The sequence below is a fragment of the Chiloscyllium punctatum genome, chromosome 24 (assembly GCF_047496795.1).
Source record: "Chiloscyllium punctatum isolate Juve2018m chromosome 24, sChiPun1.3, whole genome shotgun sequence".
NCBI lineage: Eukaryota > Metazoa > Chordata > Chondrichthyes > Orectolobiformes > Hemiscylliidae > Chiloscyllium > Chiloscyllium punctatum.
In genome coordinates this window covers 86,925,025-86,951,658 of record NC_092762.1, presented here as the reverse complement: position 1 = coordinate 86,951,658, position 26,634 = coordinate 86,925,025, and the positions used below count along the sequence as shown (strand labels likewise).

The 26,634-nt window shown below is 43.3% G+C and overlaps 1 protein-coding gene across 1 annotated transcript in view; it reads left to right on the top strand.

The window, feature by feature from the left end:
* Nucleotides 1-24,191, top strand: part of sugp1 (SURP and G patch domain containing 1) — a 33,242-nt gene extending 9,051 nt beyond the window's left edge. The window contains exons 5-14 of the mRNA XM_072594416.1: nucleotides 779-902; nucleotides 1,192-1,337; nucleotides 6,466-6,589; nucleotides 13,326-13,645; nucleotides 14,750-14,856; nucleotides 17,598-17,775; nucleotides 18,813-18,919; nucleotides 20,884-21,029; nucleotides 22,680-22,809; nucleotides 23,495-24,191. Coding sequence (XP_072450517.1) covers nucleotides 779-902; nucleotides 1,192-1,337; nucleotides 6,466-6,589; nucleotides 13,326-13,645; nucleotides 14,750-14,856; nucleotides 17,598-17,775; nucleotides 18,813-18,919; nucleotides 20,884-21,029; nucleotides 22,680-22,809; nucleotides 23,495-23,521 — 1,409 coding nt within the window. The 3' untranslated portion in view covers nucleotides 23,522-24,191. The remainder of the gene's footprint in view (nucleotides 1-778; nucleotides 903-1,191; nucleotides 1,338-6,465; nucleotides 6,590-13,325; nucleotides 13,646-14,749; nucleotides 14,857-17,597; nucleotides 17,776-18,812; nucleotides 18,920-20,883; nucleotides 21,030-22,679; nucleotides 22,810-23,494) is intronic.
* The last annotated feature ends 2,443 nt before the right edge of the window (nucleotides 24,192-26,634 follow it).

Below are 26,634 nucleotides of genomic sequence, written 5' to 3'. Positions count from 1 at the left end.
GCAAGTTAGTTGGAAAAGCCATGGGAAATGCAGGATTTCAGGGATAGGGTAGAGGTATGGGTCTAGGTAGGATACTCTTCAGAGGACTAATGTGGACTTAATGGGCCGAATGGCCTGTTTACATACTTTGAGTTCTATATGTACAAGTTACAGTGTGGAATTTTCTTTCTCTGAAGTTAGTAGATGCTGCTTATTTAAACTTCAGAGAGAGATTTTTAATTATCAGGGAGTGTAGGGTTATTGGGCACGAGATTGGAATATAGAGCTCAAACCACAACTGAAAACCATGATCTTATCAAATGGTGGACCAGGCTGAAAGGTCCAAAAGGCCTACTCCTCTTTGTAAATCCTATGTTTCTATGAGTTCTTTCCCCTGCTGAAGATCTTCTAAGGCTACTTCTATCACCTCCACCGACGAACCTGATTAAGGCTCGTGAACCACATAGTCTGCAGTTCATTTCCAAAACCTCTGAACCACATATGTCTAAAATACAAAGGGACATTGTTTTAATCAGATCACACTGTCACTGGGGGAGCATTTCTATGCTGTGAAAGTTAGGAGAGAAAATAATTTGAATTCTTCTCTTGCTACTAAAGCCTAGTGTTAGTGTGGAATGTTTTACATTGTAAATGTTCTCAATATTGTCAATATTTGTCCTTCATTTAACCCATCCTTTTCCTGTATCCTGCTCTTCCTCCAATTATATTAGTAGACCTTGTTTGGCTATTAATTGTTGGGTGTGTGAGTTGAACTCAAGTACTGATAGCCTGCTTAAAGTTTCACCCCCAGAGGAGCCTGAAGTCCGAAGTGTTGCCGAGAAGTTGGCAAAATATGTGGCGGACGGCGGACATGAGGTTGAGAAGCTCGCCATTCAGAACAACAGGGATAACCCTGCCTTCTCGTGAGTATTATCTATCTCGTGTTATTTTTGAGCTAAAATAATTCCTCTGGGATCTGTGACATTGCTAATATTTACACCTACTTGCCATTGGTTACAGATACAGTTGGAAAGTGCAAATTAACGGATCAAATTTGTTTGATTTGATGGCTATGGTCCATTGCGAGTGTGGGTTAATAACTCTCCTCCAAGAACCTAACTTTGTATCTTCCATATAATATCCAGGGATCACTTGGTGCAACTTGTTTACCTGCTGAAAGGCGCTAAGAAGCATTTTCACTACTTTTTGTAGGTTTCTTTATGATCGCAACAGCCGAGCGTTTCTTTATTACAAGAAAAAGGTGGCTGATATCAAACGAGAGAAACTGTCTGGATTGTCAGTACCCAAAGCACCTGTAGCAACCTCTACCACCACCACCACCCCTTCAGTGGCAAAAGGTAGGGAATTGGATGGGGATAATCAGTCTTTAAGATTTGACTGTCACATGTTGGTTCAAGAATGCACACAGTTCAGATGGTGGGGTAGTTGCCAACACTCAGCAAGTGGGTTTTGTTATTGACCTTGCATTTCTTGATCATGGGTATAAATCTAGCCAAAGCATTTAGTTCTTAATCTTAATTCAAAAAATTCAGCAAGAAGAAAAAAGTTTCTACAGAGTCTAAGCTATGAGATGGTGCAGTACGCATGCAGATCAGCATGTATTTTCTGAGATTGAATCCCCAGTGGCAATGTAAGAGGAAACTCTGCAGGGCATCCAAATCCTATATCTGTCCAGTCCTGCAGACAGATATTGGCTCTTGGATTTCAGAATGATTGATTCCTGTGTTATTTCAATGTTACATCGGTTGAACTGTGAAGAAGTATAGTGCCCCCTTTCCATGCTTGCCTGGCCACTTGCATGTCCATCTGCCATCCTTCTCTCACACTCATACACATGTACTGTGCCTCTTTAATTGGGCAACAAATTGAAATTTGTTACTTTGATTAATTTGATAGTTATACTACCTTCCTATCTGGAACAGTGGAAACCATGCAGGCAAAATTGGATCAAAGCATCCTTTTGCCTTTAATCTGTGCTCGGATTATTAAATTATCCAGGAGGCTTATTTGGTAAATCATGTCCATGTCAACTCTCCGTCAACTGTTTCTAATTAATCCCACTCTCTGCTATTTTTTCCATTGCCCTTTAAACTTATACAGTGCAAGTTTTGTTGAATCTGTTTCTAACACCCTTTCGGGTAGTGCATTCCAGATCATAACTCACTGCGTTTTCTGGAAAAATGTTCCTCATGTTGACCCTGGTTCTCCTGCCAATTATCTTAAATACATATTCTCTGGCTTCTGACATTGAAGACTTTTATCAAAACCTCTCTTCATTTAGAGCACATCTAGTAATTCTCCTCCTAACACTCTCTGGAGAACAACCCAGCTTCTCCACTCAACTACAATCCATCATCCTGGAAATATTCTAGCAAATTTCCTATGCATCCTTTATCAAAGCATTGACTTTGATTCCATGGGGTGGTGGCCAGGATTGGATACGGTACTCCTAATCGAGGCATAAGCTGTTATTACAAAAAATTAAAATAACTTTATTGTTTTTGTGTTATGTAGAATTATAGAGGTTGCCATTTGGCACAATAATTCTCCACACATCTGTTTCTAAAGGCAAAGATCTCCAATGCTTTTTAAAATTCATCCTGTCACGTTCAAAGATTCTGTTCTTTCTAATTGAAGGTTTTAACTCGAGGTCCTAGTCAGTTGGTACCAAGATACTGTTGGAGAAATCCTACTTTAAAATAGAAATGGGCAAAGCCTCATTTTCAGATCATGATCCAGTTTCCTGGATTCGCTACTAGAGGAAGTAGTTTATTTGCATCTATTGACGCTAATGTCTGTACTACTTTGAAGACCTTGATTAAAGAATCTGATCAACCATTTAAATTAAGGAAGTGCAAGTATATCCATGAAAGCATAATACCATTTTTGATTTACTGGATGTACAATAGTTCTTTATTTTGACCTGATTAAGCGACAACAAAGTAAAAGTTTTTGCAGTCACATTGGAGTGAGTGCAAAATGGTTCTGGGATTGAAGAAATTTAATCATGAAATTTGGAAAAGTTGGGCCTTTTTGTCTTTGAGAAGGCAGGATGGGAAATGGTCTGATTGATTGATTTTATTCAAAATTATGAGCGGTCTATTCAGAGCAAGTGAGAAAATGCCCCCAGTTGTGAAAAGATCAAGAACAGGACACCGATTTAAAGTAATTAGTATAAGTAGCAAAAGTGATATGAGGAAAAAATTTTAATGCAATATGTATTTAGGATCTGGAATGCACTGTCTTGAGTGTGGTGAAGGCAAGTTCAACTGACACTTCCACAAGGAATTAAATGGTTATTTGAAAAGGAACAAAGTGCAGGGTTACATGGAGAATGGCACTAAGTGGGATTTTTATTTGGTGAGCTGGCACTGACACAATGGGCAAAATGGTCTGTGAGATCACTTATTAACATTTGGATATAGATTAATGTTGTCTGAAAATGTGACACTGGTAGTAATGCACTGTTTAGATTAGATTAGATTAGATTACTTACAGTGTGGAAACAGGCCCTTCGGCCCAACAAGTCCACACCGACCCACTGAAGCGCAACCCCCCAGACCCATTCCCCTACATTTACCCCTTCACCTAACACTATGGACAATTTAGCATGGCCAATTCACCTAACATGCACATTTTTGGATTGTGGGAGGAAACTGGAGCACCCGGAGGAAACCCACGCAGACACGGGGAGAATGTGCAAACTCCACACAGAGATTCGCCTGAGGTGGGAATTGAACCCAGGTCTCTGGCGCTGTGAGTTAGCAGTGCTAACCACTGTGCCACCGTGCTGCCCATTGTGCCACCGTGCCGTTTAAAATTAATAGTGGGGTCATAGGTAGTGAGTGGAAGGGACACAGGACAGGTCCATCAATGAGATTAATTCTTCTCACCATTCTTATTTTTGATATTTTCTTCTGTTAATCAAATACGAGAAGCAAAGGAGGGCAGTCAACCCAACATCTATGACAGTTCTGGATGTAGGTTTGCTCGCTGAGCTGGAAGGTTTATTTTCGGACGTTGTGTCACCATTCTAGGTAACATAATCCGTGAGCCTCCAGATGAGGCACTGGTGGCATGACCCGCTTTTTATTTGTATTTAGGTTTCCTTGGATTGGTGGTGTAATTTCCTGTGGGGATGTCGTTTCCTGTTCTTTTTCTCAGGGGATGGTAAATGGCGTCCAAGTCAATGTGTTTGTTGATAGACATCCGGTTGGAATTCTCGTGGATGTCCCTGTTTGGCTTGTCCTAGGATGAGTGTGCTGTCCCAGTTGAAGCTTTACCACCCACTTTACTTCAACAACAAAACTTACAGACAATCCAATGGAACACCCAAGAGATCTCTGATATGAGATTTCTTAGCAGAGGCAGTAATGCAGGGACTCAGACAAACAGCTCTGCCAACCATCGAACCCAAATTTTGGGTCTGCTATGGGGGGACATCTTCATCATCACTAAATGAAACAAATTAGAGGAAACAAGACCATCAATAATTCCCTTACTGGCATAAAATTCAATAAAGAGGAGGAAAACCACAACAAACTGCCATTCCTAGATGTCGCAGTCGAGCGAACAGCCAATGGGGAACTTCAAACCAGCGTCTACAGGAATACAACACGTAAGACCATAAGACATAGGAGTGGAAGTAAGGCCATTTGGCCCATCGAGTCCACTCCGCCATTCAATCATGGTTGATGGGCATTTCAACTCCACTCACCCGCATTCTCCCTGTAGCCCTTAATTCCTTGTGACATCAAGAATTTATCAATTTCTGCCTTGACGACATTTAGCGTCCCAGCCTCCACTGCACTCTGCGGCAATGAATTCCACAGGCCCACCACTCTCTGGCTGAAGAAATATCTCCGCATTTCTGTTCTGAATTTACCCCCTTTAATTCTAAGGCTGTGTCCACGGGTCCTAGTCTCCTCACCTAACGGAAACAATTTCCTAGTGTCCAGCCTCTCCAAGCCATGTATTATCTTGTAAGTTTCTATTAGATCTCCCCTTAATCTTCTAAACTCCAATGAATACAATCCCAGGATCCTCAGCCATTCCTCATATGTTAGACCTACCAAATACTGAACTATAGAAGCAATCATCCCAACACCCACAAACGAAGCTGCATTAGAACATTATTTCAACGAGCACCACACATGCAGCACAGAGGAACTACGCAGATCAGAGGAAAATCACCAATACAGTGTATTCAAAAAGAACGGGTACCCAGTCTGCTGATTTCTCAGCAACAAACCCCAACAAGCAGGCAAAACAGGTCCAGAAACCCCAGCCACTCTCCCCTACATCAAAGATATCTCAGAAATGACTGCCAGACTACTCGGATCCAGACTACTCGGATCTATTGGCATCGTGGTAGCCCAGAAACCAAACAACACACTAAAACAGTAGCTAATGAACTTGAAAGACCCTATACAGACAACAAGCAAAACTAGTGTCATTTACAAAATACCTTGCAAGAACTGTAACAAACACTACATTGGACAAACAGGCAGAAAACTAGCCACCAGAATGCATAAACATCAACTAGCCACAAAAAGACATGATCCACTCTCATTAATATTCTTTCATACGGATGAGGAAGGACACCACTTCGACTGGGACAACATGTCCAGCCTAGGACAAGCCAAACAGAGACACTCATGAGAATTCCTAGAAGCATGACATTCCAATCGGAACTCTGTCAACAAACTCTGACTCGGATCCCATTTACCACCTTCTGAGAAAAAGAACAGGAAACGACATCATTGGAGGAAATGCTGTCATCACTGGAAATGACATCACCAACCCAAGGAAACCCAGACATATAAATAGAAAGCGGACCATGCCACCATCGCTTCATCCGGAGGCTCACTGCAGGTGTTGCCTAGTGTGGTGATGAAACGTCTGAAAACAAAATTTCCAGCTCAGCGAGCAAACTTACATTTAGAACCCCAACCTGAGCTGCAAAACTCGCTAACATCTATAACAGTGTTTATACTCTTCAACTGACTCCTGCCGTTATTTTTCACCTCACCATGCCAGCATATCCTGGTCCTTTCTCCCTCATGGACTTCACTGTTGAGTGCATTAATGCTACTTGCCTCAACCACTCCTTGTAGTGAGTTCCCCTCACTGGGCAAAGAAATTTCTGAATGTCTGATTGGATTTATTAGTGAGTGTTATCCAACACCACTTCTCTATTGGAGGAGAAGAGATGTGCCCTCAGCAAAGTAAACTGTTTATAGAGTGAGCTAGGATTAGGCTTAACTGTCCTACGGCCAGTTAAAACTCAACGTTTGAGAGCTAGATGAAGTTGTATGGGACACTGTCTCCATTTAACCACTTGAGTGTGATTTAATTGATGCTCTCCCTGTATCCTACTCTTACCCACCCAAACTTGTAGACCTTGATTGGCTGTTGACTGTTGGGTGTGTGAGTTGAACTCAAGTACTGATAGCCTGCTTAAAGTTTCACCCCCAGACGACCCAGAGGTCCGGAGTGTGATTGAGAAGCTGGCAAAGTTTGTGGCTGACGGGGGTCCAGATGTGGAAGAGATGGCCATCCAGGACAACCGAGACAATCCGGCCTTCTGGTGAGCACCAATTTATTATGCTGTCTGGTTTGAAAAACACAGGCAATTAAACAAAAGAGAGGCTTGTATTTGTATAGCAGCTCTTGTGCTTAGGGGCATCCTAAAAATTTCACAACAGCAAGTACTTATGAAGCATAGTCACTGTTTCAAATAGAACATAAGAAATTTAAAAATTAAGGGCTGGTGTAGATCATGTGACACACCCCAACACAACATGCAATATCACTGGATATCATGGCTGATCTACCCTCTCACTTCCACTTTCCTACCCTAACCCCATATTCTTTAATTCTCTTACTTCCCAAAACTTTATCAGTCTTGAATGCTATCACTGACAAAACATTTTCTCTGTAGAGAGTTTCAAAGCTGCACAACTCCCTGAGTGAGGTAAATGTTGCTTTCTCCTCTTGGTCCTTAATGACTGATCCCTTATTATGACACTGTACCCACTGTTGCAGGCTTATATATATACACCAATGACGTCTTCTCTCACTCGTCTGAAAATATAAAACCATTCCATGCAGTGCTGGATTAAGACTAAGACCGATTCATTAGACACCTGGGGTCAAATGTATGTAATACCTTTCATGTGATGGGTTTATGGGTCCTGGGGGCTAGGTGGTGGTGACGTAAATAGGCAAGAGGGGTTGTGATTGAAACATTGCTGTGTACATCTTGGTTAAGTCTGTGGTCGGAAAACTTCCACTGCCACCTGATGCCATTATGTGGTCAATTAATGCACAATAATTGGCTTTAGCCTCCTCTGCTGAGACTACCACAGTGGCAGACAACTCGCCATGTGAGGAACATGATGTGCAAACCTGAGTAAAGGTCACGGATGAGTGTATCATTACAGACACCTGGTACCTGAAGGGGAGACCGGGCGTCAAGAAGCAAGTGTTCCTGCTAAAAACCATCTCATACCTTTGCTGTCAAATACCCTCACCACCACCTGCAACCTGCCTCCTGCCCTCACTCACCAATGGCTTGGGATCTAGTAGTGATCTTGAGTGTCAGACAGATACATGTTTGGCAGGAAGCACTGCCTCCCTGCTGCTGTTTAGGAGAGTTATTGGCTTCTGATTTGCTGGCATCTCCTGTCAGGCAGGGCTCTGTTTAAAAAATATATAACTTGGGATTTTCACTGGCCTACCAGCCAGCAGGCACCCTTTAGGTCCAACCTCTAACATCTAAACTAAACTGGTGTGGAGTTGGTTACTTGCAAGAGGATGGAGATGGTACTGAAGGGCAGTGGGCTGCTAAGTTTGATGTACTTGGGTGTGAAGTTGCAACTTAGTTTCTAAACAGTGGAAGCATCAAAATGCTTTGGTGCAGAGGTATCTTGGTGTCTTCACACATGAATCACAAAGTTAGTTTGCAGGTACAGCAGGTACTAGGAAGGTCAATGGAATTTTGTCATTTATTGCTAAAGGAATGGAGCTTAAAAGTATGTGATTGGAAAAGACATTGGTGAGAGTGCATTAGGAGTACTAATAGGCCTTGATGAGGGATGTATTTGCACTGGAGGTGATTCAGAGAGGATTCATTCCGGAAATGAAAAGTTTACATGTGAGGAAAGATTTAGCAGTTTAGGCCTATACTCACGAGAGTTTAGAAGAGTGAGAGGATATTTAATTAAAATATATAAAGTAGTTGTCGAGCAGATATTTTTCCCTTGTGGAGCAACCTAGAATGAGAGGTCATAGTTTTAGGATAAGGAGTGGCAGATTTAAAAAACAGATGAGGATTTCCTTCTGTTTCCTTCTGAATCTATGGAATTCATTCCCTCAGAGTGTGGAGGGTGCTGCAACGTTGAGTTAACTTACGGAGGCGATAGACAGATGTTTGTTTAATAATGGGTTAAAGGGTTATGGAGAGTTGGCAGGAAAGTACAATTTAGGCTGAGCTGAGATCAGCCATGATTGTATTAAATGGTGAAACAGGCTCGAGGGACTGAATTGCTTACGCTTCTTAGTTCTTAGGTTCTTATGAGTAACAGGAGCTTTCAATAATGGCTTAGGAGAAAGGATTGTCCTAGAAAGGTGTTGAAAGGTAAAAACAATGACTGCAGATGCTGGAAACCAGGTATAAGTGAAAGTGGTGGTGTGGGTGATTAATTATGAGGAGAGAAAAGGCATATGGACTTGATGGAGAGGGTCAAAATTCCTGGTATTAATAAAATAAAACTGCCAGCTAGTGATTCAGTAAATCATTGGTCGTCTCATTAATTACAAGAATAGCAGGAACTGTAGAAGTATTTTTACTTTTCTGTAGAGGATTGCTGGGATAGGAGTCCCTAGCCTCAACAGGATTGAAAGAAGAATTTGTAATGGCATTTAGCACAGGAACCGACATCAATTAATAGTTAGAACATAGAACATAGAAAAATACATCGCAGTACAGGCCCTTCGGCCCTCGATGTTGCGCCGACCGAAGCCTACCTAACCTACACTAGCCCAATAACCTCCATATGCTTATCCAATGCTCGCTTAAATGACCATAAAGAGGGAGAGTCCACCACTGCTACTGGCAGGGCATTCCATGAACTCACAACCCGCTGAGTAAAGAATCTACCCCTAACATCTGTCCTATACCAACTTCCCCTTAATTTAAAGCTGTGTCCCCTAGTAACAGCTGACTCCATATGCGGAAAAAGGTTCTCGCTGTCAACCCTATCTAAACCCCTAATCATCTTGTACACCTCTATCAAATATCCCCTAAACCTTCTTTTCTCCAATGAGAACAGCCCCAAGTGCCTCAGCCTTTCCTCATACGATCTTCCTACCATGCTAGGCAACATCCTGGTAAACCTCCTCTGCACCCGTTCCAGTGCCTCCACATCCTTCCTATAGTATGGCGACCAAAACTGTACACAATACTCCAGATAAGGCCGCACCAGAGTCTTATACAACTGCAACATGACCTCAGGACTCCGGAACTCAATTCCTCTACCAATAAAGCCCAGTATGCCATATGCCTTCTTCACAGCACTATTTACCTGGGTGGCAACCTTCAGAGATCTGTGTACATGGACACCAAGATCCCTCTGCTCATCCACACTACCAAATAGCCTACCATTAGCCCAGTAATCCATCTTCTTGTTACTCCTACCAAAGTGAAGGACTTCACACTTAGCTACACTGAACTCCATTTGCCACCTTTCTGCCCAGCTCTGCAACTTATCTATATCGCACTGTAACCTGCCACATCCTTCTTCGCTGTCCACAACTCCACCGACTTTCGTATCATCCGCAAACTTGCTCACCCAGCCTTCAAGCCCCTCCTCCAGGTCATTTATAAAAATGACAAACAGCAATGGTCTCAAAACAGATCCTTGTGGAACACTGCTAGTAACTGCACTCCAAGATGAACCTTTACCATCAACTACTACCCTCTGTCTCCTTCCAGCCAGCCAATTCCTAATCCAAACCTCTAATGCACCCTCAATGCCATACCTCCGTAGTTTTTGCATTAGCCTGCCATGGGGTACCTTATTGAACGCCTTGCTAAAATCCATATACACCACATCTTCTGCTTTACCCTCGTCCACTTCCTTGGTCACCTTCTCAAAGAATTCAATAAGGTTTGTGAGGCGCGACCTGCCCTTCACAAAACCATGCTGACTATCCTTGATCACATTATTCCTATCCAGATGTTCATAAATCCTATCCCTTACAATTGTCTCTAAGACTTTGCCCACAACAGAAGTGAGACTCACTGGCCTATAGTTACTAGGGCTGTCCCTACTCCCCTTCTTGAACAAGGGGACCACATTCGCTATCCTCCAGTCTTCTGGCACTATTCCTGTAGACAACGACGACATAAAAATCAAGGCCAATGGCTCTGCTATCTCCTCCCTAGCTTCCCAGAGGATCCTAGGATACATGCCATCAGGCCCAGGGGACTTATCTATTTTCACCCTTTCCAGTATTCCCCGGACCTCTTCCCTACATACCTCAAAGCCATCCATTCTAATCACTTGTGACTCAATATTCACATCAGCAACAATGTCCTGTTCCTGAGTGAATACTGACGAAAAGTATTGATTTAGTGTCTCTCCAATCTCCTCCGCCTCCACGCACAACTTCCCACTACTATCCTTGACTGGACCGATACCTACCCTAGTCATCCTTTTATTCCTGACATACCTATAGAAAGCCTTTGGGTTTTCCCTAATCCTACCAACCAAGGACTTTTCATGTCCCCTTCTCTCTGCTCTTAGCTCTCTCTTTAGATCCTTCCTGGCTACCTTATAACTCTCAATCGCCCCAACTGAACCTTCACGCCTCATCTTTACATAGGCCGCCCTCTTCCCTTTTACAAGGGATTCCAATTCCTTATTAAACCACGGCTCCCTCACAAGACCCTTTACTCCCTGCCTGATAGGTACGTACTTATCAAGGACACCCATTAGCTGCTCCTTGAACAAGCTCCACATATCATTTGTGTCCTTCCCTTGAAGCCTATTTTTCCAATCCACACATCCTAAGTCATGCCTCATCGCATCATAATTTCCCTGCCCCCAGCTATAACTCCTGCCCTGCAGTGCACACTTATCCCTCTCCATCACTAGAGTAAAAGTCACCGAGTTGTGGTCACTGTCCCCGAAGTGCTCACCTACCTCCAAGTCTAACACCTGGCCTGGTTCATTACCTAGAACCAAATCCAGTATGGCCTCACCTCTTGTTGGCCTGTCTACATATTGTGTCAGGAAACCCTCCTGCACACATTGGACAAACACCGACCCATCTAACGAACTTGAGCTGTAGCTTTCCCAGTCAATATCTGGGAAGTTAAAGTCCCCCATAACAACCACCTTACTACTTTCAATCTTCTCCTGAATCATCCTTGCAATACATTCCTCTACGTCTCTCGGACTATTAGGAGGTCTGTAGAAAACTCCTAACAGGGTGACCTCACCTTTCCTATTTCTAACTTCAGCCCAAGCTACCTCAGATGGCAAGTCTTCCTCCATCGTCTTTTCCACCGCTGTAATACTATCCTTGACAAGCAATGCCACACCTCCCCCTCTTATACCCCCACCTCTGACCCTACTAAAACATTTAAAACCTGGAACCTGCAATAGCCATTCCTGTCCCTGTTCTACCCACGTCTCTGTAATGGCCACAACATCGAAGTCCCAGGTACCAACCCATGCTGCAAGTTCACCTACTTTATTTCTTATACCTCTGGCATTGAAGTATACACACTTCAAACCACCTTCCTTCGAGATCGATGCCTTGTTCCTAACCTCCCTACACTCAAAGTCCTGTACCCTAAAGCTACAGTCCAGGTTCCCATGCCCCTGCAGAGTTAGTTTAAACCCTCCCAAAGAGCACTCGCAAACCTCCTCCCAAGGATGCTGGTGCCCCTCAGGTTCAGGTGGAGACCATCCTGTTTATAGAGGTCCCACCTTCCCCAGAAAGAAACCCAGTTGTCCAGAAACTGGAATCCCTCCCTCCTGCACCATCCCTGTAGCCACGCATTTAACTGTTCTCTCTCCCTATTCCTCGACTCTCTAACACGTGGCACGGGTAACAGACCAGAGACAACAACTCTGTTCGTTCTAGCTCTGAGCTTCCAACCTAGCTCCCTGAAAGCCTGCCTAACATCCTCACCCCTCTTCCTACCTATGTCGTTGGTGCCAATGTGGACCACGACCTGGGGCTGCTCCCCCTCCCCCTTGAGGACCCGGAAAACTTGATCAGAGACATCACGTACCCTTGCACCTGGGAGGCAACATACCAAACGTTACTCTCTGTCGCCCCCGCAAAACCGACTATCTGTGCCCCTCACTATTGAGTCCCCAATAACAATCGCTCTACCTTTCTCCACCCTTCCCTTCTGAGCAACGGGGGCAGGCTCCGTGCCAGAGGCCTGAACCTCGTTGCTTACCCCTGGTAAGTCGTCCCCCCCACAAGTATCCAAAACGGTATACTTGTTATTGAGGGGAACGACCACATGGGGTCCCTGCACTGGCTGCTTCCTCCCAGTCCCCCTCACTGTCACCCATCTGTCTATAACTTTCGGAGTAACTACTTCCCTAAAGCTCTGATCTATGACCACCTCTGCCTCCCGAATGATCCGTAGTTCATCCAACTCCAGCTCCAGTTCCCTAACACGGTCTTGGAGGAGCTGGAGATGGGTGCACTTCCCGCAAGTGTAATCAGCAGGGACGCTAATGGCTTCTCTCACCTCAAACATCTTGCAAGAGGAACATTGCACTGCCTTCGCTGCCATCCCTCAAAGGTAAACTTTAAAAAGAAAACTGGATCTAAAGAAACAAACAAGCAAAATGCAGCACTTACCTGCTTACCACAACGGGTCTTATTATTAGGTTAGAGGAGGAGGGCGGGTGGGAGGCTCTATCCCTGTAGTGCCTCGGGTTCCTCGCCTGCGCGCTTTTATAGAGGAAAAAAAACCTTCCCAGGTCAGCTAGCGCGACACCAGCTTCCGGGTCCGCTAGGCGCTTAAAAGAAACTTTAAATTTTAACCGTTTAAAAAAAACAATAACTGGACTATACCGTGACTTAAAATAAACACCATCAGACAGCCGTTACCTGCTCCGCCGAGAGAGTGAGTTGAAAGGATGTTATGGACAAAGTTTTTTTTCTGAGGTTAGGCATTAGCAGAATGGACAAAACTATCTTATTCCTTCTTTAATATTAATCTCTGTGAATCTAAGTATGCAGTTCTCTAGCACGGAAGTACTGAACACTTGTCTTCATCTCTGTAGGTTTCTCTACGATCAAAATAGTGACGCATATCGATACTACAGGGACACTGTTGAAGTCTTCTGTAAAGTGAAGACCATTGCGCAGAAGGCCGTCCAAGCCAGTTTAATGGCGATGTCCTCTTCCGCCCCACAGAAACGGAAGAGCTCTCCTGAGCCTGTTTCTAGTGACTCTCCCCAGGAACCTGTGCCAGCACCTCCGCCTTCCTCTTCCTCATCCTCACTTAAAAAGAAAAAGAAAAGTCGTTGGGGCCCAGAAGACGATAAAATTGAACTTCCTCCTCCTGAATTGGCTTTTTCGATGCAAGTGCCTGGCTTAACAAGTGAGTTCTGCAATGGAGGTAATGTCTCATGGGGTATTTGGCACAGGAAGTTGGGTATAAGAACAGGAGAGGGGTGCAACCTGGAGTGGTGGAGTAAGTTGCTAAGAAGGATGGACAATATAAATGTATACATGGAGAAAGTGAATTTTGGAGGGAGAAAGTAGATATTTGAGGGATGTGGGAGCTTGAGTACTTGAGATTGTCAGGAAAGGGTTAGGCTTGCTACGCTAAATTATTTTTATCTAACATAAAAGTTTCTTATCATTGGTTGTGGTGTTTCAGCTGTTGTAGCAAGGATACAATTCCTGTCCATTCTGCGTTCGACTGAGGTACAAAGGAACATGGCCTTCATTGCTGATCACTCTCTTTGTGCATTGGATTGTAGGGACTTTGTGCTTTTTAACACTAGGCTTCTTGGGAACCTGACTGGTTGTCTCTCTGTTGCCTGAAGCCCTCACCACCCGGGTCTCAATTTGTTTGTAGCAAGTACATTTTCTTGCACTTTGTATTCAAACCATATCTCACATGATGTATTTAGAGATAGATTGATGAACTGTCACTAATGTTTGTATCACAGATCATTGCTCAAAGTTTGCAAAATTTTGACCAGTGAGCTGATCTGGGAGATGGAACTGGCCCCAGCGATACCCCACACAGTGAAAAAGTTCCCAGATTGATGATTTCCTCTCCCACACAGCAAAATATTGAGACCAAACATGTGAGCAAACTGTAAATCTGTGAAGGGGAAACAATCACAGGGCTGTGGGCAAAGAGCAGAAAGAATGGGTCTAATCTCAAACGAATTGACACAGGCACAAGGAGCTGAATGGCTTCCATTTGTACTGTATGATTATGTAACCATTTCACTTACGGTGTGAAACCTGGGATCACACAGTTTCTGAACAACATTTCCTTCCTTCCCTGTTTTGGAGGGTGTGGAGAGCAGAGGGAAATCACATTTGTGGGCTAGATGCTGTGTGACTGGATGCCCAGAGTTAAATGGAGCTAAAGGGATACATGGGTTCCTGGGGTCTAATTGTAAATGCTACCCTATTAACTCATGTGAAAGTAATGTCAATTGTGTGTATGTGTGTGTGATTGCAGCTCAGGATTTGAAGGGTCTTGGCTATCAGAAAGGTAAGCCGGTCGGATTGGTGGGAGTCAACGAACTCAGTGATGCACAGAAGAAACAGTTAAAGGAACAGCAGGAGGTAAATCCTTATAAGACAACCTTTAATGGCAGGGTGTGACCAAGGGGAGTGCAGCCCTGCAGTGACGAAGGACACCACCATTTCTGCAGCAGCAGGGGTTGGAGGCAGCCTGTTTCTAGGCGTTAATGCTGTGTCCTGCTTTGCTTCTAACCAGCTAAAGGCATTCACCTTTGATTAATCTCTTGTACTCGAACACTGACTTTTGCTCACTCCTTTGATTGTGCTTTAAAGAACTGAAGATTATTCTGCTTGTCTAAACGCACCCTTTTCATAGCAACTTCTCAAACACTGGTTGAAAAGTAAAGCTTTTTAAAACTTTGCTCATAAAATATGTCGGTAGCAATGCCAGTATTTATTATCCATCTCCTACTTGTCATTGTGAAACCACTGATTTAATGTAAGATTAGAAAAATGAACTTCAGTAGGGATTGTGACTTGTGATACTTAGAGGGGAGAGAAGGAAGCATTCTTAGGCAGTGAACTTTTTTAAAACGATAAAGTTATTGGTGAGTGATAATTGTCTAGAGAGGGGAAACAGCAACTGCTACTGTAAGATTTAGGAGCAGTAAGGATGAAGAAAAATTAAACACTGAACCATGAAGGTACGAAAGAAGGAGAATCGAGCAGTATCAATTGAAAAGGATCTGAGAAGATGGTGGTGTGGTAGTAATATCATTAGAACAGTAATCCAAGGCCCAGGCTAATGGTCTGGCACCCAAGTTCAAAATACACCATGGCATCTGGTGGAATTAAATTCACTGATTTTGGAATCTCTGTAACAGTGACATCACAACAATTGCTGATTTTTGGAAAATCCAAACTGATATCCTTTAGAGTAGGAGTTCTGTCGTTCTTACCCAGCCTGGCCTGTATTCACTCTAGATTCACAGCGATGTCGTTGACTCAGACCTGCCCCTTGAAGTGACCTAGCAAGCCACTCCATTTAAGGGATGGGCAACAAACGCTGGCCTTACCAGTAAACATGAAAGAATAAAGGAAATACATAGACAATCACTTAGAGGGCCACTGAAGGAGTGTGCAGCAGGTATCGTCTGGATAGGGAAATGGCCCAGTAGAGTTGAGAGAGCTGGAGAAGAAGTGAAAACGTTGTTTTACATTGTGCAAGAGGCAGCGGTATAGGGGCATTAACTGAGCAGAACAAGGCAGCATCGTAGAGAAAGACATTACCATTAAAGGCAGATTGTGCTGATTGTGCTTGATAATTTGTATGTGCAGATTAGCTGTCATAGAACATAGAACATAGAACATAGAACAATACAGCACAGAACAGGCCCCTACGGCCCACGATGTTGTGCCGAGCTTCTAACCTAGATTAAGCACCCATCCATGTACCTATCCAAATGCCGCTTAAAGGTCGCCAATGATTCTGACTCTGCCACTCCCACGGGCAGCGCATTCCATGCCCCCACCACCCTCTGGGTAAAGAACCCAGACATCTCCCCTATACCTTCCACCCTTCACCTTAAATTTATGTCCCCTTGTAACACTCTGTTGTAACCGGGGAAAAAGTCTCTGACTGTTTAATCTATCTATTCCTCTGATCATCTTATAAACCTCTATCAAGTCACCCCTCATCCTTCGCCGTTCCAACGAGAAAAGGCCGAGAACTCTCAACCTATCCTCGTATGACCTACTCTCCATTCCAGGCAACATCCTGGTAAATCTTCTCTGCACCCTCTCCAAAGCTTCCACATCTTTCCTAAAGTGAGGCGACCAGAACTGCACACAGTACTCCAACTGTGGCCTAACCAAAGTCCTGTACAGCTGCAACATCACTTCACGACTCTTGAATTCAATCCCTCTGCTAATGAACGATAATACTCCATAGGCCTTCTTACAAACTCTATCCACCTGAGTGGCAACCTTCAAAGATCTATGTACATAGACCCCAAGATCCCTCTGTTCCTCCACCTGACGAAGAACCCTACCATTAACCCTGTATTCCGCATTCTTATTTGTTCTTCCAAAATGGACAACCTCACACTTGGCAGGGTTGAACTCCATCTGCCACTCCTCAGCCCAGCTCTGCATCATATCTAAGTCCCTCTGCAGCCGACAACAGCCCTCCTCACTGTCCACAACTCCACTTATCTTCGTATCATCTGCAAATTTACTGACCCACCCTTCGACTCCCTCATCTAAGTCATTAATAAAAATTACAAACAGCAGAGGACCCAGAACTGATCCCTGCGGAACTCCACTTGTAACTGGGCTCCAGGCTGAATATTTACCATCTACCACCACTCTCTGCCTTCGAGCGGTTAGCCAGTTTTCTATCCAATTGGCCAAATTTCCCTCTATCCCATGCCTCCTGACTTTCCGCATAAGCCTACCATGGGGGGGGGGGGGCATAACGAGAGTGTGTGGAGGTGATAATACAGTCGATTCTGATATAATGTGCGATCTCGTATTTTCACACGTTATAAGAAAATCGTGCAATAGCCACGCCATTTAAAGTAATGGATCTGGAATCGTGTTAAAGCCAATTTGTGTTGAAGTAACACGCGTTATAGCAGAACTGAGTGTAATATCGTTATAGAGGAATCGAAAGGCCTTGTAAAGAATTGTGTGTATTATAGAATGCAGGACTGAGTTGGAAATTCCCAGAGTTGAAGTGGGAAAAGGAAGGAGGAGATGAGATTCTAAATAAGTGTGAGGAGCATAAACTTTCCTGGCGGTATTTGGCAGAATATCTGAGGTAACCTCTGGCTTGTTTGCAGATGCAGCAAATGTATGACATGATCATGAAGCACAAGCAAGCCATGCAGGAGATGCAGATGATGTGGGAAAAAGCCATTCAGGCTCACAGGCATGAGTATGACAGCGATGAAGAGATTGACGGCGATGCTGGTACATGGGAACATCGTCTGCGACATATGGAGATGGAGAAGACCAGAGGTAAATGTGGGGTAACAGTGTTCTGCGGAGGTTAGCTGTAAACACAGAGTATGGGGAGTGTGGTGTAGATCTATTTCAAGGAGCTTGTAAAGCATTAAGCAGCGAGCTGGCATCCACAGTGGGTGATGTCAAGATGTGCTCAATTTCTTCTGATGGTCTGAGCTTACCTGAAATTTTCAAATGTGTGTTATTGGCTTGAAGTGCTCTAGAACATCCTGAGTTCATCAGTGTACCTTCAGGACCTTAACAGTACTACATTGGGGAAAATGATTAAAGACTGAATTCAGAGGCTGAGTTCCTCCTCATTTGAAAATTCCTGGTCATGATCTGCGGTATGTCTTAAGGAATTGACAAGGTCAGTGCTGAGAGTCAGTTTCCCCTGGTTGACAAATCTAGAAGTCACCAAATCAGAATGGGGTTGGTCATTTAGAACTAAAATGCAAGCATTCTCACTGAAAGGTATGTGATGGTATACCACTTGAAAGTGTGGTGGAGACACGTTCAATTGAGCCATTCAAGAGGGCATTGGATGATTAAGTAGATACAATGTACAGGGTTACAGGGAAAGGGCAAGAAATTGGCATAAATTCAGAAAATACTGAAAAAACTCAGCAGGTCTGACAGCATCTGTGGAGAGAAAAACAGTTAAAGTTTTGGTATGACTCTTCCTCAGAGTGGCTCTGAGTTGAAATGGTCAGAGATACAATGCACATACATTGGGCCAAATGGCCTCCGAACAAATCTACTAATCTTTGGAATTCCGTACCCCAGCAAACTCTGCAGTCTGTCACTGAACACATTAAACCCAGGGATTTATGGGGATTTGATGTTATCAAAGATTATGGAGACAGTACGGGAAGTTTGACTTTGAGGGAGAAGGTCATGCTTAACTGTACTAAACAGCAGAACATGCTCAAGGAACCAAGAGGACTATTCCACTTCTAAAGTCTAATGCCTTTGGCACTAGGAAGGGCGCACCACTAACAATATGTTCACACAATTCTTTCTTTCTTACAATTTCTACTGATCTTTGATAGAATGGGCGGAACAACTGACTGAGATGGGTCGAGGGAAACATTTCATCGGAGATTTCCTACCTCCTGATGAACTGGAGAAATTCATGGAGACGTTCAAAGCTCTGAAGGTAAGTTAACTTATCCAGAACTATTACAAAGAGTGGAATATGGCTGTTGCTACTTTGGGTGACTCTTTTGTATATTTATCAAGGCAGGTACACAGTAAAACTCCCTCTATCTTTTAAACTGGAAGTTAATGTTCCCTGACCCTGTCCTTCTCAAACACTCCCAGGGCAGGTTGAGCATGGATTAGATAGAGAGTAAGGTCTCATCTATACTGTCCATATTAATCACTGCCAGGACAGGTGGAGCACAGGATTAGATACAGCATGAAGCTCTCTCTACTCTTTTACACTGAATGGAAAGCTCTTTCTACACTGTTCCCATCAAATGCTGCCAGGGCAGGAGCAGCATGGGGTGAGATGAAGAGTGAAGCTTCCTTCACAGTGCAGGTTAGGAGTGGAGTATGCTGTCAGCTTATATCTGCTATATTTGGATTGAGACTTGCCAGCTCACTAAATATTGCACTCCATAAATAAGGCAGGAGTCCATTGCTTGCATTTTTCCAATTCTGGGATGTTGTCGGGAATGGAGGTAACAATGAATTATAAGTAAGCTGGATAGACTGGCTCTTTTTTCACTGGAGCATAGGGGATTGAGGGGTCACCTTAGAGGTTTATAAAATCATGAGGGACATAGATAAGGTGAATAGCAAGGGTCTTTTCCTGAGGGAGGGGCATTGAGAGGAAAGGGTTTTAAAAAGGATGATGGGCAACATTTTTACACTGAGAGTGGTTCATATGTGGGATGAACTGTCAGAGGAAGTGGTGGATGCAAGTACAATTGCAACATTTAAAAGGCATTTGGATAAGTACATGGATCGGAAACATTTGGAGGGACATGGGCCAAACGAGGCAGGTGGGACTGGTTTAGTTGGGGAATGTGGTTGGTGTGGCCTAGTTGCACCAAAGGGTCTGTGTCCAAGCTGTATGACTCTGACAGTGACTCACGTTAGTTCACTCAAGCTATCCCTAATTAATGAACCAGGCTGCTATCTTAGTGTGTCAGTAGCACTCATGAAAGTCATTGTAAAAGTGAGTTTTGCGAGGTTCTGTGCAACCAGTAGTACCTCAACTACAGCTAGTGTATGTCAGAAAGTCGCAGACCTTGCAATTATGGTAATCCGTGTAAAGTGCCACCAGTTTATGGTCCATAATAAAATTTACAACAGCAGCAACTTGCATTTATATATCTCCTTTTTAAGTGTTTAATGGGAATGTCATCAAGCAACAACCAACACTGAGTCACTGACAGTTGTATCAGGACTGTTCAGTAAAAAGCTTGGTCAAAGATTTTGGTATTTAAAAAATGGTTAGGAAGAGAAGATAGTGATGGAGAGATTTATGGAGGAAATTCCAACACTTCAGGGTTGATTTTGAAAGCTACACGACCAGTCATTGTTTTTTCCAAGCTGTGCACAGAGTCAGAGGTCTATATCATAGAAGAAGACCCTTCAGCTCATTAAATCTGCACTGGTCCAAAGCAACTCCTCAACTATTCTAATCCCATTTTCCAGCACTTGACCCGTAGCATTGGCATTGCCTCTAAATACTGTGCTGCCAGTAGCAAGCTAAAGGTTCCTAAGGGAGCTGCACACAGGTCAGCCTCTTTAAGTTCACCTGACGAAGGGGCAGCGCTCTGAAAGCTTGTGATTTCAAATAAACAAGTTGGACTATAACTTGATGTCATGTGACACTGTCTTCAAGTTACAATGGCTGACATCACTTACATCATTGCACTAGGCTAGGATTGACAGAGCACAGAGATCTTGGAGTGGGCTGGAATATATTATAGTGACTGTAAGCGGAAAAGAGGCAATGAAGACATAGTCAGAGATGTACATTGGTTTCCTGAACCAGCAATGGATGAGAGTCATTAAGCACCAGGATAAAGTATATGTAAATACATGCACACTTTCACGCCCATCAATACCATATCTGACTGCTTTTGCACTCTCGCCTATCTCTTACAGGAAGGTAGGGAGCCTGATTACTCCGATTACAAGGATTTCAAAATTACAGTGGAGAACATTGGTTACCAGATGCTAATGAAAATGGGCTGGAAAGAAGGTGAAGGGCTTGGCTCAGAAGGTCAAGGCATCAAAGCTCCTGTTCCCAGGTACAGAAATAGACCAAGGCCTGGTATCTGAAATCAACTCTTATACTTTTGCCTAAATTGGAGAAAAGGGAGAGAGCTTTAAGGAGTCGGCACCCCCAGTCTGCGAAGTGCATTTCTCGTCATCTTTGTCCTTGTTCCAAAAGTGCCAGTGAAGTAAATTTTGAAGGAGAAGCATGTTGGTGGTTATTTAATCCCTCCCACTCCTTCATGCAAAGAGACTGATATGTCCTGAACTTCTGGTTCTCCAGCTACTGGGGTGCCCCTCCTGTATCTAGCCTAAGAGGCTGATCTTGGTGCTTGTACATTTGGATGGTAAGTATCAATTGGCTATGGTGTCCCTCATTTCAAACAATCTCCAATCTTACTTTTTCAACTCCCCACTGCCCAAAATGTCAACGCTCGTTAACGGGAGTTGGTAGAACATGATTAATTCCCTCCCTATTGGCAATGTGAGTAAACCTGCAGCATGTGGACTGCAGTAGTTCAAAAATGCAGCTCACTGCCAACTTCTCAAGGGTGACTAGGGATGGCCAATAAATGCTGGCCAGCCAGTGATGCCCATGTCCCACGAGTGAATAAGAAAAAACTACTCACCTCGTCAACCTGGCCTTCATGACTTGTTTAACTGGTGATGATTCTCAAGCCAATGTTTGAAGTATAGCCTGAGGTCCGAAGTCAGAGAAATTAATGTCTCAGTTTTATTCAAAGCTTAGGAGTTTATAAAGCTAAAGGACCAACATGTGTAGGAACAGCAAGTTTGATTCCTCCACTGCAGGTTTTGAAGGTTATTTAATGCTCCGATAACTGCTGAATGTGTGCGATTTGCCTTCACCAGCAGCAGGATTTTCCATTTTTAAACTGGATGGAAAATCCCAGCTGTGAAGTGGACAGCTGAATTGGATGTCTTCTCATGTGGTAGAACCACTGTAAATTTCTGTTTGATTTTCCTATCATTTTTAATTTCATTTTGTCATTTTAGTTTGGTTTTAAGATTTATTTTTGTCAATTATCTCTTTTTGTCATTGAGACCTTAACATGCTTAAGAGCAGGTTCTCAGTAGTTTGCCGTGCAGTTAGGCTTTACCATGTTTTTAACTGGGGTGAGAGTACGGTATGGGAAAGCTCACCTGAAGAAGCTGCTCAGATGTCTTTACCAGTGTAATGGTCATTTTAATCTCCGTTCTCATTTTAATTTTCCAAATTGAACGTTCTGAAGCTAATGGGAATGTTGTGGTAGCCACCAGACTGGAGTGGGAAATCACACTGCTGCAGGTTATTTCCAGAGCTCGATTCTGATTCTACAGCCAGGGTTCTTCCTTGGAGGAATGGATCAGCCAGAGACACTCATGCTTGCCAAACGTCCGTGTTCCCATTCTTTTTGAATCGCAGTCTAATTCCAAATCTTAATGACTTATGTATTTAAAAATAAAAACAAAAATTCTCCTCCTGTCTTCCTCAGTTCCTGTTACATGTCTGAAATCTGTGTCTCTCTGGTTATTGACACTTCTGCCACTGGAAGCCATCTGAGTTTATCCCTTTAAGCCCCCTAGTAATTTTGGTATTAAATCTCTCTTTAACTGTCTCTTTTCTCTAAGAAGATCAATCTCAGCTCCGACAGTCTCTTTATGCCCCTCCTCTTTTGCCTGTACAGAGGCACCACGGCAGTCGATGGAGCTGGGTTTGGTATTGATCGGCCTGCAGAACTCAATAAGGATGATGACGAGTATGAGGCATTTCGTAAACGGATGATGCTGGCCTATAGATTCAGACCCAACCCGCTGGTAAGTGATCACAACATGCAGACATGGTGGAGAGTATGGAATGCATTTCGATCATCTGAGAACTACTTCTGCATAAAGACTTGATTTTTGTAATTTGGAACTCAAGTTTGTAAATAAAATGTACTGTTTATCTGTTGGTTAATGGAACCCATCTGAGGGACTGAATGGTCTGATTGAATGATAGAAAGCTTGAGGGCCGAATGGCCGATTATTAATGTGTCACTAGTTGGATTGGTCAATGGGACAAATTGCTTGCGCTGTGATGTGTGCTCAGGGGGTGATGGTGTTCCCACTATATTGCTGGTATTGTCCATCCCATTGGGAAAGCCACAGGAGGCATTGCTGTTGCAATGAATCTTGCAGTTCATTCACACTTTCTCCATTGTGCATGGGTGATGGTTGGGCCATTGGCCTGCATTTGTCTGGGTGTGACTTACACTGTGATTTTGAGCTTCTTCTAGAGTATTCATTTTCCCTTGTTATCCTTGGGGTTTTCACCATTTTAATTTCTGCTTTTTCTAGGAGGTTCCATGACTCTGTGGATCGGGTGTTAACGTGGAAAGGATTGGGGTGTGTTAATGTGGTCAACAGAGTCTCCTGTCTATTGGCCAGGTTTACTGTGCCATTTGCTCCTGTACTGTCAGCTTTTTCCTTATGAATTAACATGGGACTTTCTTTATTTCAGAATAACCCTAGGAGACCTTATTACTGACTCCTGAATTTCCACACACAGCCGCAAGGAGGCTTTCCCATTCACTACTTTGCTGTGATGTTTAGTTTGGTTCTTCAATGGCACAACAATCAGACGACCATGCTTGCGAGAGATGAACTCAAGAGTTGGATTTCCCTTAAAAACAGCGTCAGAATCTTCTGTTGTTGTTGGGTCACATTCCTCCAGTTTTGTTTATGGACTCGAAGGAGCCCTTTACCTCACCACAGAAAATGTGGACCATGTAGAGAAAAGGAAACCGCCTTCAGGTCTCAATACGATGGTAATCATGCTGAATCTCTGAATAAGCCATAATGCTGAAAACAATGGAGTTCATCGGAGAGTGCAGTTCAATCATCTCTTACATATACCTCCTCTACAGAGATTCAGGTGCAACAGGAGACTGCAGTGCATCTTGCTGTACTCTTGTGTTTCTTGACCTTGGGGATGAGGGAGGAATTCTTTTCCTATCAATATGGCTTTAAACACCCTGAGAGAAACCTGAGGAAGTGTTACTGAGTTCTCAACATGCAGCAGGAGAAATCTCAACTGTTTTGGACATCTCTGATAGTCGCTCAGTAACATTTTATTTCTCAAAGATCGTCAAACATTTTCTTGCAAAATGTAGAACTGCTGCATGTTTGTGCTTAAGTAAATTTTATCATTCTAAACATCACGGGAGTCCTACTCTTTTTAAACATTTTCTCTCATGGATGGGGATGTAACTGAGTCTTGCAGGTGAGCAAGTCCCAGATTGCATTTTTGGACAACATTGGGTTAGCTCATTTCTGGGACGGCAGTAGAGCGAGGCACAGGAATTGACCGTCTAATTACATATATGGCTCAATCAATGCTTAGTCATTGGTTACTTCTACAGACATTAAAATATTAAGAGATTATCAGATCAAGTGTGGCCATAGAGCTGAGACAAATAAAGCATGCAAAATGAGTAGACCATTCAGCCTATCTGTCATTCAACACAAATTGTGGCTGACCTGAGGCTTCAATTCTACTTTCCTGCCCACTCCCAAATCCCTTGATTCGCTGAGCGATCAAATCTCCATCTATCCCAACTATGTATATACTTAACAATGGGCCATCTACAAATCTCTGGGGTAGGGACCTCCAAAGGTATGCAACCTCTGGGTGGAAGAAAATCCCCCCCTTTGTGCAGGCAAAGTGAGCTGGGGAAGAAACCTTAACTGTCTTCCAGTTCAATAATAGCAATGCCTTTGTGTGTGCCCCTAACCTAGTAAATTATCACAGGTCAAATGTATAAGACTGTCAGCAAATTTGGCTTTGAACTAGGTAGCAAGTTAATTGGGCAGATGGCCAATAGGCAAAGATTAAGTTTTGAGGTTCAGTTTAAAGGGTAAAGAGTAATGGAGAAGTGGGGGAGAAAATTCAGAGCTTAGAGGATGAGGTTAGCACAACATCGAGGGTCGAAGAGCCTGTACTGTACAAGGTCAACGCTGGTGGAACAATTAAAATAGGGAATTTTAAGAGGCCAGAATTGGCTGACTGGAGGTATCTCTGAGGGCTGTGATGGAGATTAGGGAGCTGAGGCTCGGCCAGGCAATACAGAGGTTCGAAAACAATTAGAATACATGCATTTTAACATCTTGGCTTTGCCATGATGTGTGAATGTAAACTACGTCTGAGCTTGGACACAACAGGAGTTTTAAATAAATTTCTGCTAAAAGGTGGGCATACTAGTCAGGCATAGTTCAGATTTAACAAAGTAGATGAATTTCAGCAACAGCTAGACTGAGTTAGGAACATGGTAAAAACAATAACTGCAGATGCTGAAAACCAAATACTGGATTAGTGGTGCTGGAAGAGCACAGCAGTTCAGGCAGCATCCAAGGAGCAGCGAAATCAACGTGGACTTTTGCCCGAAACATCGATTTCGCTGTTCCTTGGATGCTGCCTGAACTGCTGAGTTAGGAACATGTTAGAATGGTAGAAATCTTTTTCTCAGTTTTTGGAGAGAGGGAAATAATGGAGAAGGACTAGGCCATTCAGCTCCTGTTCAGCTATTCTAGATTGATCACCTGTCTTTGCCATTTTACTGCTACGTTGACATATTTCTTGATGTGATTATGATCCAGGAATTTATTGATCTGTCTTGAACATACTCTGACTCAGCCTCCAAAACCCTCTAAGTTACAGAATTTGTTAGCACACACCATCCTCTGTGTGAAGGAATTCCTTCTCACCCCCATCCTAAACAGTTTGGCTGTACACTCTTATGATGTGGAGGTACCAATGTTGGAACGGGTTGGACAAAGTCAGAAAGGTAAAAACAATGACTGCAGATGCTGGAAACTAGACTCTAGATTAGAGTGGTGCTGGAAAAGCACAGCAGTTCAGGCAGCATCCTCAGATGCTGCCTGAACTGCTGTGCTTTTCCAGCACCACTCTAATCTAGACTCTGGACAAAGTCAGAAGTCACATGACACCAGGTTATATTTGAAATCACAAGCTTTCAGAGCTCTGCTCCTTCGTCGGGTAAAGTGACGAACCTGGTGTTGTGTGACTTCTGACTTTGTCTATTTTGAGGTTGTCTCATGATTTCAGATCTCCTTTCTGCATCAACCCTGTTTTGCCTTTAAAGAATTTTATAATTTTCAATGCAATCACCTCATTTTTCTAAACTGTAGAGAATGCCTGCATTCTCTAACTTTCAGTCCTGCCATCCAGGAATTTGGTGATTACTGGATAAGGGACCAAAACTACACACACTCCTCCAGCTGTGGACTAACCAATGTTTTATACAATAGGAGCAGAAAGACTTTATTCCTGTACAGCAGAACATCAGAATTACAGGTAGTTCTCCTATAACACCGTGATTGTGTTACAGTGAAGCCTCACTTAATAGAAATAATGGAGCCAATGGGAAAAGTGGGGTTGGGGCAGACCAGCATAAAATGACTCAGTCACTCAAAAATCACCCAAACATGTAGCACAGCCTGAATGAAGATTGAAATCATCTTTAATAATAGAAGTATATTTAACACAGTACATTTAAAAAATGTAAGAAAGCTACTCTCCATACAGTACCTCTCTCTCAAAGCTGCTCTATTGGCAGCTGACATCAGTGCATACGCAAAACA